The following is a 15,609-nucleotide window of genomic DNA, read 5'->3' as shown; positions in this document are numbered from 1 at the left end:
TATTGGCGGGTGCCTATAGTCCCAGCTACTCGGGAGGCTGAGGCAGGAGAATGGCATGAACCTGGGAGGCAGAGCTTGCAATGAGCTGAGATCGAGCCATTGCACTCCAGCTTGGGCGACGGAGTGATACTCCATCTCAAAAAACAAAGCAAAAATTAACCAGACTTAGTGGCAGGCACCGTGTCTCAGCCGCCAGAATAGCTGGGATTAGACGCCTGCCACCACGCCCAGCTAATTGGGAGGCTGAGGCTGGAGAGTCTCTTGAACCCGGGAGGCGGAGGTTGCAGTGAGCCAAGATGGCGCCATTGCACTCCAGCCTGCGTGATGAGTGAAACTCCGTCTCAAAAAAAAAAAAAAAAAAAAAATCAAATAAATAATACTGGGGTCAATTTAGATTTCTGTGTCTCTCCCCTCTCCCTTTCCTATTCCCTCCTAAACATCGTGGATGTAGTTTTTATTTCAAGGACTACTTATAAGTGTTGAGATTTTTCTCTTTTTTTTTTGAGACAGTCTCACTCCATCATCCAAGCTAGAGTGCAGTTGTGTGATCTTGGCCCACAGCAACCTCTGCCTCCTGGGTTTAAGGGATTCGCCTGCTGCAGCCTCCTGAGTAGCTGGATTTACAGGTGGGCACTACCATGGCAGGCTAATTTTTGTATTTTTAGTAGGGTTTCAGCATGTTGGCCAGGCTGTTCTCGAACTCCTGACCTCAAGTGATCCACCCGCCTCACCCTCCCAAAGTGCTGGGATTACAGGTGTGAGCCACCATGTCTGCCTGGCCTATTCAGATTTTTCTTAACTAATGTATTTTTTCATTTGACACTTAACAAGACTGAGCTGATTCTGGCCAGGCGTGGTGGCTCACGCCTGTAATCCCAGCACTTTTGGGAGGCTGAGGCGGGCGAATCACAAGGTCGGAAGTTCAAGACCAGCCTGGCCAGTATGGTGAAACCCCGTCTCTACTAAAAAATACAAAAATTAGCCGGGTGTGGAGCGTGTGCTGTAGTCCCAGCTACTCAGGAGCCTAAGGCAGGAGAAGCGCTTGAACCTGGGAGGCGGAGGTTGTAGTGAGCCGAGATTGCGCCACTGCACTCCAACCTGGGTGACAGAGTGAGACTCCGTCTCAAAAATAAAAAAAAAGAATACTTAATTTCCAACCTAGGAAGCCATCTTAGTAAGGTATATGGAAAATGAAGAATTGCTAACATGTCCCAATTTGACCTTTCAAGAAAAATAATCTGCTAGGCGCAGTGGCTCATACCTGTAATCCCAGCACTTTGGGAGACTGAGGCGGGTGGATCACCTGAGGTCAGGGGTTCAAGACCAGCCTGGCCAACATGATGAAACCTGTCTCTACTAAAAATACAAAAAATTAGGTGGGCGTGGTGGCAGGTGTCTAATCCCAGCTGTTCTGGAGGCTGAGACAGGAGACTCACGCGAATCCGGAAGGCGGAGGTTCAGTGAGCCGAGATTGTGCCATTGCACTCCAACCTGGGTGACAGAGTGAAACTCCGTCTCAAAAAAAAAGAAAAATAAGTGTATTTTCCTCTAAATTCAGAAAAATGTGGAATAAACACTTTGAAATTTGAGCTTAAAAGTGTAGTTAACCAACTGTTTTTTCTTTCTTCAGATCTATAACAAGGTGAGGACTGGAGAAAAAGTGAAAGTTGAACATGTGGTCAGTGTCCTGGAGAAGAAATATCCGTATGTAGAAGTGAATAGCATTTTGGGGATTGATTCTGCTTATGATCGGAATCGGAAGGTAAAAAATTTCTTTGTGTTTCTTATTTGATTGCAACATTGTACTGTCCTTAACCCCGTTTGGGGGCTTTGGTTAATAATGGTGAATGGTGGTTAAAGTGTTTCAGTACTTAGCATTTAAAAGTTTAGAAACCAGATCACTTTTCAGTGTTTGAAAAAGTTTTTATTTCAGTCTTGTGAAGATATGACTGATTTTTAACTTGCTTATTAACTTTTAAATAGAAAAACAATTTTGTTTTCAGAATGCAATGGTAGTACTTCCATGAAGTTTGCTCTGGATAACATCTGCTGGATGTATAGAGCCAGGAAACAATGTACAGCTTAATATATATCATATTGGCTTTATTTAGTTATTTAGACTAAGGATGGAAATATATTAAGAAATGTAACAGAATGGCAAAGGATTGTAGTAATAAGGATATAATAAGAAAGTTTAACATTTTTTTACTTAAAGGTAATCTTTTTTTCTTTTGAGACATTAAACACAGTAGAGGGTCTTTACCTATTGCAAGCACAAATTGTTGAAAATGTGTAATAAGGAAAGGAGTTAATATACATTTCTGAAACATTCTGATTTTAAACATATAAAAATACATTTATTTACCAGTGGTTCAATGTTTTTTCTCTTTTTTTAAGGAAGGATTTTTTTTTTTTTTTGTATAAACAGCCTTTGATTCCTGTTTTAAGATCTGAGCTATCATCTGTTTATAAATGATATTCAGCATGAATTGTTTGTGAGTCCTGTTTCATCTGATACAGAATCCTTGTAGATTTTTATAATCTCCCTCCCAAGTCTTCTGTAGTTGTTTGACAGACACCCAGTTCAACATCATTTGGTTTTAGCCTCTCATCTTTGTGAGTTTTCTAGTCATTCAGTTTGTTTTAGTGGGAAGAGTAACCTTCTTTTTGTACTCATATTTTATTGGTTTACATACTATTAAATCATTTCACTAACAGGAATAGTTGGTTTGGGAACAGACACAGCTGATCCTTGGTAAGCAGATAGCTCAACTGGGGGGAGCAAAAGCATGTGGGCATCCTATTCCCTGTATCTAAAATGCTGCCTTTTACTTATTGAGAGGCATTTTAGTGTGGTTTATGTGTAATACCAAAGAAAGAATACTGGACACCTCTCACATTTTCTAGATATCTTTAAGGTCAGTTGTTTTTAAAGGTCAGTGTGACAAAAATAGTAGCAAGTTAAACTTTTGAGTTACTAAGTTAGACTAGTTTATACTTTAGGATTGTCTTCAAACAACTATTCAAAAATATGTAAAACCCTGCAACTACTGTGTATGTTTGCTTGTTAATGGTACTTTTGCCACCTCATTGGAAAGTTTTAAGTAGAGGAGATAAACAGTTAAAAATTATGTGTGATCATAAGGCTTAAGATAATTAAAAACAAAATCACAGGTCAAAAAAAACCAAAAAACAAAATAGAGGCCAGGTGTGGTGGCTCACGCTTGTGATCCCATCACTTTGAGAGGCTGAGGTGGGAGGATCACCTGAGGTCAGGAGTTTGAGACCAGCCTGGCCAACATGGCAAAACCCCATCTCTACTAAAAAATAAAAAATAAATAAAATAAAAATAAAAAAATATGTGGGCATTCTAGAGAATAGCTCACCAGTGTAAGTATTCAGCATACTTTAATAGCTGGTATTTGTTAATCAGATAAATTAGTTAATTGGGATTGGTTGAGAGATCTGCTCCTGTAAGTCGATTCAGGTTTTAGAGGGAGAGAACAAAATAATCTTTAGCAAGATCAAAACAAAAGAATTTAACAACGAGAGAAATTTCTGAATTACTTTAGAATAAGTAACAAAGTTTTAGTTTTTCAACAGTAGTGTTGAGTAATTGTGCCAGTCCTAATACTAGAAAGTTGAACAAGATGTGGTATGAACTTGGGCAGTTCACGCAGCCTCGTTGGGGGAGACAACAAATGAGAGCACTATGGTTTTGGTGATGGTGAGGTTCTGAGTGTTTGCACATTGTATGTGGAGGCTCAGTGGCAGCTGAGCTAGATGGCAGCTAAGCTGGATGGGCAGCTCTGCTAGTTTGGGACAAGCTGATTGTGGAAGGCTTCCTGGGTATAGTGACAGCTGCCTGCTCTGTGAATTCAAGTTCGTAGAGGGACACATATTTGTTATATGTGTAAGCTGTTGTTGAATACAAGACGAATTAAAATACTAGCTCTGTACCAGCTCTTTTAGAAAGGTGAATTCATACCAGGAGCTAGAAGGTCTTTGAGCAAGCCAGTCTGCCTGTTTTCTTTCTCTTTTCTGTTTTTGATTCTGTGCTTTAGTTCACTTTAAGATATATCCAGTCAAGCTTGGAATTGAAGCTGGGAATGAGATCTACGCAGTGTAGCCTGAGAAGGGTTACCACTATTATTATTATTATTATTATTATTATTTTGAGACGGAGTCTTGCTTTTGTCTCCCAGGCTGGAGTGCTGTGGCGCCATTTTGGCTCACTGCAACCTCTGCCTCCTGGGTTCAAGCGATTCTCCTGCCTCAGCCTCCTGAGTAGCTGGGATTACAGGCACTCACCACCATACCTGGCTGATTTTTGTACTTTTAGTAGAGATGGGGTTTTACCATGTTGGGCAGGCTGGTCTCGAACTCCTGACCTCAGATGATCCGCCTGCTTTGGCCTCCCAAAGTGCTGGGATTACAGGCATGAGCCACCCTGCCCAGCTGGTTACCATTATTTTATTGCAGCCTTCTGTCCAGTCACTTATCTTTTCTGGGTTTTTAAATAAAATAATATTGCTATGGGTACCTAGTAACTACTTTTCTCCCAGATAGACACAAACAGCAATAATAGTACTCTGTAGAAAAAGAATTTAATTGAAATAAAAGAAAAAGAAGGCCACTTTGAGAATATGAAAGTTTTGAGGGACTTTGTGGAATTTTTTTTATATTTCATATTTAGAAACTATTTGTCTCATTTTCTCTTATCCTGTTGAAGAAAAAGTACCAGTAGCTTTTTATTGTGGATGATTACTATATCAAAAGTATTTACTTGAAAAATATTGAGTAGAGTGGACAAACTGGGGAAAGGGGTATTTTTATATCTTTACATGTGTCGAAATCTTGATTGTGCTGAAAAATTGAATGAGAGTATCACACACCATGCTCCTTAGTTTCCTAGACTTGGCTGTCTGTACTGATTAGAGGCTCTTCTGTATACAAACAGGTCATATTATTTATATTTCATCATTTAATTGTCCAGCTATTTGAATAGAAGTACTCTCAAGGCAGGGATGTGGAGAGTATCCCAGAAGTCCTAACAATCTAATGACTAATGAGATTTTTGTTTTTTTTTTAACTACAGGAGCTTTACCCCTATACAAAAAGTCCAGTGAAATGGAATCTTTTGAAATGGTTAATTTTAGGAAAAATGGCTGCTTCTAATAAATGTCATTGCACTTGTAAATCTGTTCCTTTTGTTACAGTGCAGCTATGATATCTTCTATGTCTGAAAGAAGTAATTATTTTAAAAAGTAGGCAATGCAATTAAAGTAGAAATTTTAAACTGACGAGAATATAGTCTGATAGGTATATATTTATATCTTTCAAAGCCAGTAAGATAATGACATTAGGAAAAGTTCTAACCTACACAGGCAAACACTTTACCTTTAGCATATTATCTTCGAGTCCTTACTAATCTCAGTTGTTTGTGAGTGGCTCAGTATAAAACTAACAAAAATTAATGTTTGTTAATTATTTATCATTATTTAATATTTTTAGTTAGCTGTTGATAGAAAATTTGTCCATATGAATTTTCAGTTTGGCTGTTTGATAATTGTGCTGCATTCTGTTATTTGGTCTTGTGAACTATTTCTGAGTGGTGAAAAAGGAAGCTACATAGTCCAAACACCTCCCTGTCACTCCTGACTTCCACTCAGTTACTGTTTGCAGAGAAAACCAATGTTATTTATCTTATTGTCACTTGGAATTATAATGTAAGTTTTCCAGTCTTGTTTTAATTGGTTGACGGGGATGATTTTCAAAACTAAAGTTAGATGAAAGTTGAGTTTTAATGGATATCTGTGAAATAGTTGAGATGCTAAAGAACAGAATTAACATGGTAAGAGTTTTAGGAGTGATATTTAAAACATTTAAACTGTGATGTAGAGAAATGGCTGAAACCAACCTAGAAGGCTTTTTAGGCTGTGCCATGTTTTAGGCCGTCAGTTTCTGTGCCATTACCTGTTATTGTGCTTGTCTGATTAGAAAGTAAGCAGTCTGTTACCGATGACTCGGATTAGTTACCCAATGGGAGTTCTTTTCTACTGGTGCTATCTAAAATGGTTATAAATAATTAAATTCTGCTATTTTCAGAAAATGGCAATTACAAGGTGTGCGATAGACATTTGTAAAGTTGCCCACTTTACATCTTGGGTGGTAATACAGTTTTTACTCTGAAAAGTTAATCTGAGGGATGAGTGCCTGTGTTGACAGGAAAAATGTCCGTCTTAGGTACATTTGCCGTTTTGTTGCTCCAGTATTTTCTGGCCAGTGAACCTCTTTTGTCCTGGAGAAGGGAAAAGATTAGGTGTATTGTGTCTTAGAGCAGTTGTTGAGCACTGTTTCCCCACAAACCTTGTTTTGTTTTCTGCAGGTGTAATTTCTTTGTTAGTGATATGGACCCTTACTTAGAATTGGGTGCAAATATTTACCTCAGGCTTTTTGCATAGAGCACTTATAATATATGGTAGCAAAACCTGTGCACCTCATTTTGGCAGCCCATGGTCACATGTAGATTTTAAAATGGAAATTAATTAAAGATTTAGTTACTTGGTCATAGTTGGCAGGTTTCAGGTGCTCAGTAGTTACATGAGGTTAGTGACTACTGCATTGGACAGCACAGACAAGCACAGATAGAATATTTCCATCATTGCAGAAAGTTCTGTTGTATAGTGCTGACCGTAGAATATGTAGTTCAGTTTTGACAGCCTGTGCTACACACACACACATACACACACACGTACATACACATACACACATACACACACATGCACTTCATAATTTGCAGCTTTTGTGGTTTTGTAAAAACTTGAACTCAGTAATTCAATCTCAGATTTACATAGTAGGATATTAACTTTGATGTCATTTTTCATTTTTTTAAAAAGAAATATCTTGAGTTATTTTTTCTTGACAATATTTCTATTGATTGTTGTTAGAACAGGCATGTAAGAAAAATATGCTCTGTTCCATTTGTCTCACAAAAGGCAAAAATATGCTGTTTTTGTGGTTCCTTGTGTTTCAGGAAGCAAGAGGCTACTATGAGCAGACTGGAGTTGGACCTCTGCCCGTTGTGCTGTTCAATGGAATGCCCTTTGAAAGGGAACAGCTAGACCCTGATGAGTTAGAAACCATCACAATGCATAAAATTCTGGAGACCACCACCTTTTTCCAAAGAGCGGTGTACTTGGTGAGTCACATTTCAAGGCTGATTTTTTAAAGAGAACAGTTGGCTTATATTTTTTGTTGCCTCTATAGTAGGCAGTAAAATTCTTAGTATCACTATTTGGGAGGCTGAGGCGAGAGGATGGTTTGAGGGTAGGAAGTCTGAGACCAACCTGGGCAATATGGCAAGACCCCATTTCTAAAAAATAAATAAAAAAATTAGCTGGGCTTGGTGGTGCGCGCCTGTAGTCCTAGCTACTCAGGAAGCTGAGGTGGAAGGATCGCTTGAGCCCAGGAGTTTGAGGTTGCAGTGAGCTGTGATTGCCCCACTGTACCCCAGCCTGGGTGATGGAGTGAGACCCTGTCCCATTAAAAAAAACAAAACAAAACAAAAAACTATATTCTATATGTCACTTGTAATTGGTTTGCAAACTTTTGGCAAGTCCTATGATGAAAATATTCATAAATCTTCTATATATGGTAATTTAAATAACTAGTATTATTGATTTCAGGATTAAATGTTTATTTTAAAAATTGCAGGCAGTTCTAAGAAACATTTATTCTATTTGTAGGGAATTTTGGCTTTGGAGAGACTCAATATTATTTTTCATTTACATATAAATATTAATATATATAGTTCTTGAGATATAATTCAGACAGCATAAAAGTCAGCCTTTTGAACGGTACAATTCAGTAGTTTTTATTCTCTACACACAGTTATGTAACTACCACCTCTAATTTTCAGAACATTATCACCCCCGAAAGAAACCCCATATCCAGTAGCAATTACTCCTCTCCATTTTGCCCATTTTGTCCTACTCCCTGCCACCCTGCCATTGGCAAACACAAACCTACTTTCTGCTTAATAGATTTGCTTGTTCTGGACATTGTATACAAATCAAATTTGCAGAGAACAGGATGATATTGGACAGATAGCTTGTTGCTCAAAACCCCAACTAATCATGTGGTTGGTCTTTCTAGTGTTACCAGCCCCCAACCTGAGTCATTGCATTAGCACAAACTCTTGGGCCCCACTGTGCATCACCCTGTAGTATAAACCATCATGTGTGTTCTAAGGGGCTCACCATGAATGACAAAGACACTCCTATCGCTGGATTTAGAGTTTACATCCCAGAAACTAGGGTCAGCCAAATTATTTACCACACACTGCCTTTTCTCTTCCCTCCTCTCATTCTGGAAATATGCATATGTTGGTACTCTCTCATGTCCCACAGATCTCTTTCTTTATGTTCCTCAGACTGGATAATCTCAGTTTATCTATCTTCAAATTCACTTATTCTTTCTTTCGTCAACTAAAATCTGCTATTGAGCCTCTCTAGTGAATGCTTCATTTCAGTTATTATAAATCCAGATTTCTATTTGGTTCTTTTTGATAATTTCCTTTGGTTTATAGATATTATTTGGTGAGATGTTGGTCTTTTTTTTTTTTTTTTTTTTTTTTTTTTTTTTTTTTTCAATCAACACATATTTATTGAGCATCTATTATGTGTTGAATAGACAGTGGAGAACAAAATAGGACATGGTTTCACCCTCATGATGATTATCTGTAAATCTATGAAATGTGTCCAAATCTCTACTACATTTTGTTAAGTGATTATTATATGCCAGGTACCTCTTAAGTGCTGGTTTACACTAGTAAAAGATCAGGACAAAAACATCTCCCCAAATGAAGCTTTTGTTTTTTGGGGGGTTTTTTGGTTTGCTTGTTTTTTTAAAAAATGCAATCTTTCTATGTTGCCCAGCCTGGCTCAGTGGTCCTTCTGCCTCAGCCTCCCAAGTAGCTGGGAATACAGACATGCAACATCACACCCAGCTAATTTTTAAATTTGTTTGTAGAAATGGGGTCTCACTGTGTTGCCCAGTCAGGTCTCGAACTCCTGGGCTCCAGTGATCCTCCTGCCTCAACCTCCCAAGTAGCTAGGAATACAAGCATGAGCCACCATGCCTGATTTAAAGCTTTTGTCCTAATGGATTTGTAGATATGCTCATTTCCCCCTTGTATTTCTAAGAGTTTTTGCCTTATACAATTCATGTAAAGTTATTTGACGCTAAAAGATGGCAATTTTCATTGCTAACTGTAGGCTTTATTACACAGAGAAATGTCTAATATTTCTCCAATGCAATATATATTCCTGGTATTATCTGTCTGAACTCCTCTCCTCTAGGAACTATTGCTTCTCTCTAACCCCTGAAGTCTAACCTTTAGTGTAGGTTAGAATTGTAAATGGACAGGTTTCACTTTAGACCAATCATTAGAATTATCCATGTGTAAATTCCAGGTTATTATTATTATTATTATTATTATTTTTTTTTTTTTTTTTTTTGAGACGGAGTCTCGCTCTGTCTCCCAGGCTGGAGTGCGGTGGTGCGATCTCCGCTTACTGCAAGCTCCGCCTCCCGGGTTCATGCCATTCTCCTGCCTCAGCCTCCCGAGTAGTGGGACCACAGGCGCCCACCACCACGCCCGGCTAATTCTGTATTTTTAGCAGAGACGGGGTTTCACCTTGTTAGCCAAGATAGTCTCAATCTCCTGACCTCATGATCCGCCTGTCTCGGCCTCCCAAAGTGCTGGAACTGCAGGCGTGAGCCACCGCACCCGGCCTGAACCACCGCACCCGGCCAATTCCGGGTAAATATTTTTTTTTAACTTTACATCTTGACATAATTTCAAAGTTACATAAAAATTATAACAATAATACAAGAATACGTTTTTTTTTTTTGAGACGGAATTTCGCTCTTGTCACCCAGGCTAGAGAGCAATGGCGCCATCTTGGCTCACTGCAACCTCCACCTCCCGGGCTCAAGTGATTCCCCTGCCTCAGCCTCCCGAATAGCTGGGATTACAGGCGCCCACAACCACGCCTGGCTAATTTTTGCATCTTCAGTAAAGATGGGGTTTCTCCATGTTGGTCAGGCTGGTCGCGAACTCCCGACCTCAGGTGATCCATCCGCCTCAGCCTCCCGAAGTGCTGGGATTACAGGCGTGAGCCACCGTGCCTGGCAAGAATACAATTATTTCCAAGACTACCCTTCACCCAGATTCATTAAATGTTAGCATTTTACTACATTTACTTTATTCTTTTTTAAAACTTTTTATAGAGATGGGATCTCATTATGTTGCTCAGGCTGTTCTCAAACCTCTATCCTCAAGCAACTCCAGCCTTGGTCTCCCAACGTGCTGAGATTACAGGCATAAGCCACCACATTCAGCCTATTCTTTCTACCTAAATTTTTTTCTGAACCATTTGAGAATAAGCTGACATGATATTCCTTTAGCCCCAAATATTTCAGTGTGTATTTCCTAAAATCTTTGTTTCCTAAAACCAAGAACATTTTTTATTTTTTAATCTTGAGACCGAGTCTCTCTTTGTCGCCAGGCTGGAGTGCAGTGGCACGATCTCGGTTCACTGCAATCTCTGCCTCTCGGGTTCAAGCGATTCTCCTGCCTTGGCCTCCCGAGAAGCTGGGACCACAGGCGTGTGCCATCACACCCAGCCAATTTTTGTATTTTTAGTAGAGACAGGGTTTCACCATGCTGGCCAGGATGGTCTTGATCACCTGACCTCATGATCCACCCCCCTCGGCCTCCCAAAGTGCTGGGATTACAGGCATGAGCCACCGCACCCAGCTTTCAAGAACATTTTTTTTGCATAACCATAGTATAATGATCAAAATCAGGAAATTAGCATTAATACACTCAAGCATTTTATAGGGATTTTACCATCTGTCCAATACACCTCCTACTCTTTCTTGTTTTGTTTTGTTTTTCGCTTGTCAGTTGGATTTCGTTGCATAGCCTGATGAAAATAACCATTTTATTCTTTTTAACTATAACTTTTTCATATTCTCTGGGGGAGTATTTTCTATCTGCTGGTCAGTTTTGCTGCTTTTTCGTTTTATTTCTATTATTATTTTTCATAGAGACAGAGTCTATGTTGCCCAAGCTGGTCTTGAACTCTTGGACTCAAGTGACCTTTCTGCCTCAGCCTCCTGAAGCACTGGGATTACAAGTGTGAGCCACTGTGCGTGGCTTATTTTATTTCTGATATTATCTTTGATGTGCCATTTTAAAAAAGTTATTTAGTGAGGCCGGGCGTGGTGGTTCATGCCTGTAATCCCAGCACTTTGGGTGGCGGAAGCGGTCAAATCACCTGAGGTCGGGAGTTCAAGACCAGGCCGACCAACACGGAGAAACCCTGTCTCCACTAAAAATACAAAATCAGCCGGGCGTGGTGTCACATACCTGCAATCCCAGCCACCTGGGAGGCCAAGGCAGGAGAATCACCCGAACCCGGGAGGTGGAGGTTGCGGTGAGCCATTGCGTTCCAGCCTGCGGAACAAGAGTGAAACTCTCCCAGACGGGGCGGCCGGGCAGAGGCGCTCCTCACTTCCCAGAGGGGGCGGCCGGGCAGAGGCGCTCCTCACTTCCCAGACGGGGCGGCCGGGCAGAGGCGCTCCTCACTTCCCAGACGGGGCGGCCGGGCAGAGACGCTCCTCACTTCCTCCCAGACGGGGTGGCGGCCAGGCAGAGGCGCTCTTCACCTCCCAGACAGGGCGGCCGGGCAGAGGCGCTCCTCACTTCCCAGACTGGGCGGCCGGGCAGAGGCGCTCCTCACCTCCTAGACGGGGTGGCCAGGCAGAGGCGCTCCTCACTTCCCAGACGGTGTGGCGGCCGGGCAGAGGCGCTCCTCCCTTCCCAGATGGGGCAGCCAGGCAGAGGCGCTCCTCACTTCCTCCCAGACGGGGTGGCGGCCAGGCAGAGGCGCTCCTCACTTCCCAGAGGGGGCGGCCGGGCAGAGGTGCTCCTCACTTCCTCCCAGACGGGGTGGCGGCCGGGCAGAGGCACTCCTCACCTCCCACACGGGGCGGCCGGGCAGAGGTGCTCCTCATCTCCCAGACGGGGGCGGCCGGGCAGAGGTGCTCCTCACTTCCTCCCAGTCGGGGTGACGGCCGGGCAGAGGCACTCCTCACCTCCCAGACGGGGCGGCCGGGCAGAGGCGCTCCTCACTTCCCATACGGAGTGGCAGCCGGGCAGAGGCGCTCCTCACTTCCTCCCAGACGGGGTGGCGGCCAGGCAGAGGCGCTCCTCACTTCCCAGACGGGGTGGCTGGGCAGAGGCGCTCCTCACTTCCCAGACGGGGTGGCCCGGCAGAAGCACTCCTCACCTCCCAGATGGGGCGGCCGGACAGAGGCGCTCCTCACTTCCCATACGGGGTGGCAGCCAGGCAGAGGCGCTCCTCACTTCCCAGATGGGGCAGCCGGGCAGAGGCGCTCCTCACTTCCTCCCAGACGGGGTGGCGGCCGGGCAGAGGCGCTCCTCACTTCCCAGACGGGGCGGCCGGGCAGAGGTGCTCCTCACTTCCTCCCAGACGGGGTGGCGGCCGGGCAGAGGCGCTCCTCACCTCCCAGACGGGGTGGCCGGGCAGAGGCGCTCCTCCCTTCCCAGACGGAGTGGCCAGGCAGAGGCGCCCCTCACCTCCCAGAGTGGGCGGCCAGGCAGAGGCGCTCCTCACTTCCCAGAGTGGGCGGCCGGGCAGAGGCACTCCTCACTTCCCAGACGGGGTGGCAGCCAGGCAGAGGCGCTCCTCACTTCCCATATGGGGTGGCAGCCGGGCAGAGGCGCTCCTCACTTCCCAGACGGGGTGGCGGCCAGGCAGAGGCGCTCCTCACCTCCCAGATGGGGCAACCGGGCAGAGGCGCTCCTCACTTCCTCCCAGACGGGGTGGCGGCCAGGCAGAGGCGCTCCTCACCTCCCAGACGGGGCGGCCGGGCAGAGGCACTCCTCACCTCCCAGACGGGGCGGCTGGGCAGAGGCGCTCCTCACCTCCCAGAAGGGGCGGCTGGGCAGAGGCGCTCCTCACTTCCCATATGGGGTGGCAGCCGGGCAGAGGCGCTCCTCACTTCCCAGACGGGGTGGCGGCCAGGCAGAGGCGCTCCTCACCTCCCAGATGGGGCAACCGGGCAGAGGCGCTCCACACTTCCTCCCAGACGGGGTGGCGGCCAGGCAGAGGCGCTCCTCACCTCCCAGACGGGGCGGCCGGGCAGAGGTGCTCCTCATCTCCCAGACGGGGCAGCCGGGCAGAGGTGCTTCTCACTTCCTCCCAGACGGGGTGGCATCCGGGCAGAGGCACTCCTCACCTCCCAGACGGGGCGGCCGGGCAGAGGCGCTCCTCACTTCCTCCCAGACGGGGTGGCGGCCGGGCAGAGGCGCTCCTCACCTCCCAGAAGGAGTGGCCAGGCAGAGGCGCTCCTCACCTCCCAGACGGGGCGGCCGGGCAGAGGTGCTCCTCATCTCCCAGACGGGGCAGTCGGGCAGAGGCGCTCCTCACTTCCTCCCAGACGGGGTGGCGGCCGGGCAGAGGCGCTCCTCACATCCCAGACGATGGGCGGCCGGGCAGAGGCGCTCCTCACTTCCCAGATAGGGCGGCCGGGCAGAGGGGCTCCTCACATCCCAGACGATGGGCGGCCAGGCAGAGATGCTCCTCACTTCCTAGACGGGGTGGCGGCGGGGCAGAGGCTGTAATCTTAGCACTTTAAGAGGCCAAGGCAGGAGGCTGGTAGGTGGAGGTTGCAGCGAGCCGAGATCACCCCACTGCACTCCAGCCTGAGCACCATTGAGCACTGAGTTAGCGAGACTCCGTCTGCAATCCCAGCACCTCGGGAGGCCGAGGCAGGCAGATCACTCGAGGCCAGGAGCTGGAGACCAGCCCGGTCAAGACGGCGAAACCCTGTCTCCACCAAAAACACAAAAACCATTCAGGCGTGGCGGCGCGCGCCTGCAATCCCAGGCACTCGGCAGGCCGAGGCAGGCGAGTCACAGGAGCCCGAGGCAGGGAGGTTGCAGCGAGCCGGATCATGGCAGTACAGTCCAGCTTCGATAACAGCGGGAGACCGAAAAAAGGAGAGGGAGACCAAAGAAAGGGCAGGGAGTGGGAGTGGGAGAGGGAGAGGGAGAGGGAGGGAGAGGGGAGAGGGGAGAGGGGAGAGGGGAGAGGGGAGAGGGGAGAGGGGAGAGGGAGAGGGGAGAGGGAGAGGGAGAGGGAGAGGGAGAGGGGATGTTGGTCTTAAACTTTGCTTTGGTAGACATGGTTTCTTTTAGTTCTTGAATATATTTGAAATCATTTATTAAATTCTTTTTCTAATTAAGTCCAATGTTTGGACTTACTCAGAATAATATGAACATAATGTAAGAATATACATTACACATTTTACTTATATAATAGTAAGAATAGTATGTCTTGGCCTCTTCTTTTCCTGAGTGTACACCATACTTTTTTCTTTCTGCATGTCTTTTTTTTTTTTTTTTTTTCTGATACAGGGTCTGATACAGAGCGAGAGCTCTGTCACCCGGGTTGGAGTACAGTGACATGATCTTAGCTCACTGTGGCCTCCAACTCCTGGACTTAAATGATCTTCCCAACTCAGCCTCTCGAGTAGCTGGGACTACAGGTGCATGCCACCATACATGGCTAATTTTTGTATCTTTTTGTGGAGGTGAGATCTTTCTGTGTTGCCCAGGCAGGCCTCAGGTCGCGAACTCCTGGGCCCAAGCGATCTTTCCGCCTTGGCCTCCCACAATGCTGGGATTACAGGCATGAGCCACCATTTCTGCATATTTAATAATTTTGTTTTTGGTAACTAGGAATTTGAAATAATATAATATGACACTTCTTCACCATACCAGGGTTTGTGTTGTTCTTTGTTGTTGTTGTAACTGTTATTTGTTTAGTGACTTTCCTGAACCAATTCTTTCTTTTATTTTCTTTCCTTTTTTTGAGACAGAGTTTCGCTCTGTTGCCCAGGCTGGAGTGCAGTGGTGCCATCTCAGCTCACTGCAACCTCCGCCCCCTGGGTTCAAGTGATTCTCGTGCCTCAGCCTCCCGAGTAGCTGGGATTACAGGAGCACACCACCACGCCCAACTAATTTTTGTATTTTTAGTAGAGATGGGGTTTCACCACATTGGCCAGGCTCTAATTTCAGAACATTGGTCTCGAACTCCTGGCCTCAAGTGATCCACTCACCTCGGCCTTCCAAAGCGCTGTGATTACAGGCATGTGCCACCATGCTCGGCCCTGAACCAATTCCTTAACATCTTTTTCATGTGTGGCTTCTGAAGTTTCAGCTTGTTTAACTTACTGGTCAGCTGATGAATGAACAGAGATTTCCTTCGATGCATGAATTCAAAAAGTCTCCCAGTTTTCCCCAAGGGTCTCTGTTGTGTTGGGGCACACTTTCCACACTCAACCAGGCAGTTGGCAACTCTGCCTTAGTCTTCCATTTTTGCTTGCACAGAGCCCCAAGGTTAGAGGCAAGGGTTTAAGGCCTTCTAAGATTTTCCCTGGGCATTCGCATACCCCTGGGCATGATGCTTATGGTCTTTCAAATTCCAAGAAGTTTGTCAGAGCTTTTCA

At 45.2% G+C, this 15,609-nt stretch overlaps 1 protein-coding gene across 10 annotated transcripts in view; it reads left to right on the top strand.

The window, feature by feature from the left end:
* UGGT1 (UDP-glucose glycoprotein glucosyltransferase 1) overlaps window positions 1–15,609 on the top strand; it is a 112,751-nt gene that overhangs the window by 50,095 nt on the left and 47,047 nt on the right. For all 10 annotated transcript variants that reach the window (XR_008500975.2, XM_054477102.2, XM_054477100.2 and 7 more), the window contains 2 exons: window positions 1,631–1,762; window positions 7,037–7,201. Coding sequence is in view for 9 of the 10 variants with exons in the window: in XM_054477102.2 (XP_054333077.1) it covers window positions 1,631–1,762; window positions 7,037–7,201 (297 nt within the window). In the remaining variant the exon portion in view is untranslated. The remainder of the gene's footprint in view (window positions 1–1,630; window positions 1,763–7,036; window positions 7,202–15,609) is intronic.

This window comes from Pongo pygmaeus, chromosome 11, assembly GCF_028885625.2.
Source record: "Pongo pygmaeus isolate AG05252 chromosome 11, NHGRI_mPonPyg2-v2.0_pri, whole genome shotgun sequence".
Lineage (NCBI taxonomy): Eukaryota > Metazoa > Chordata > Mammalia > Primates > Hominidae > Pongo > Pongo pygmaeus.
Note: the sequence above shows the minus strand (reverse complement) of the source record. Positions and strands in the feature narration are given on the sequence as shown.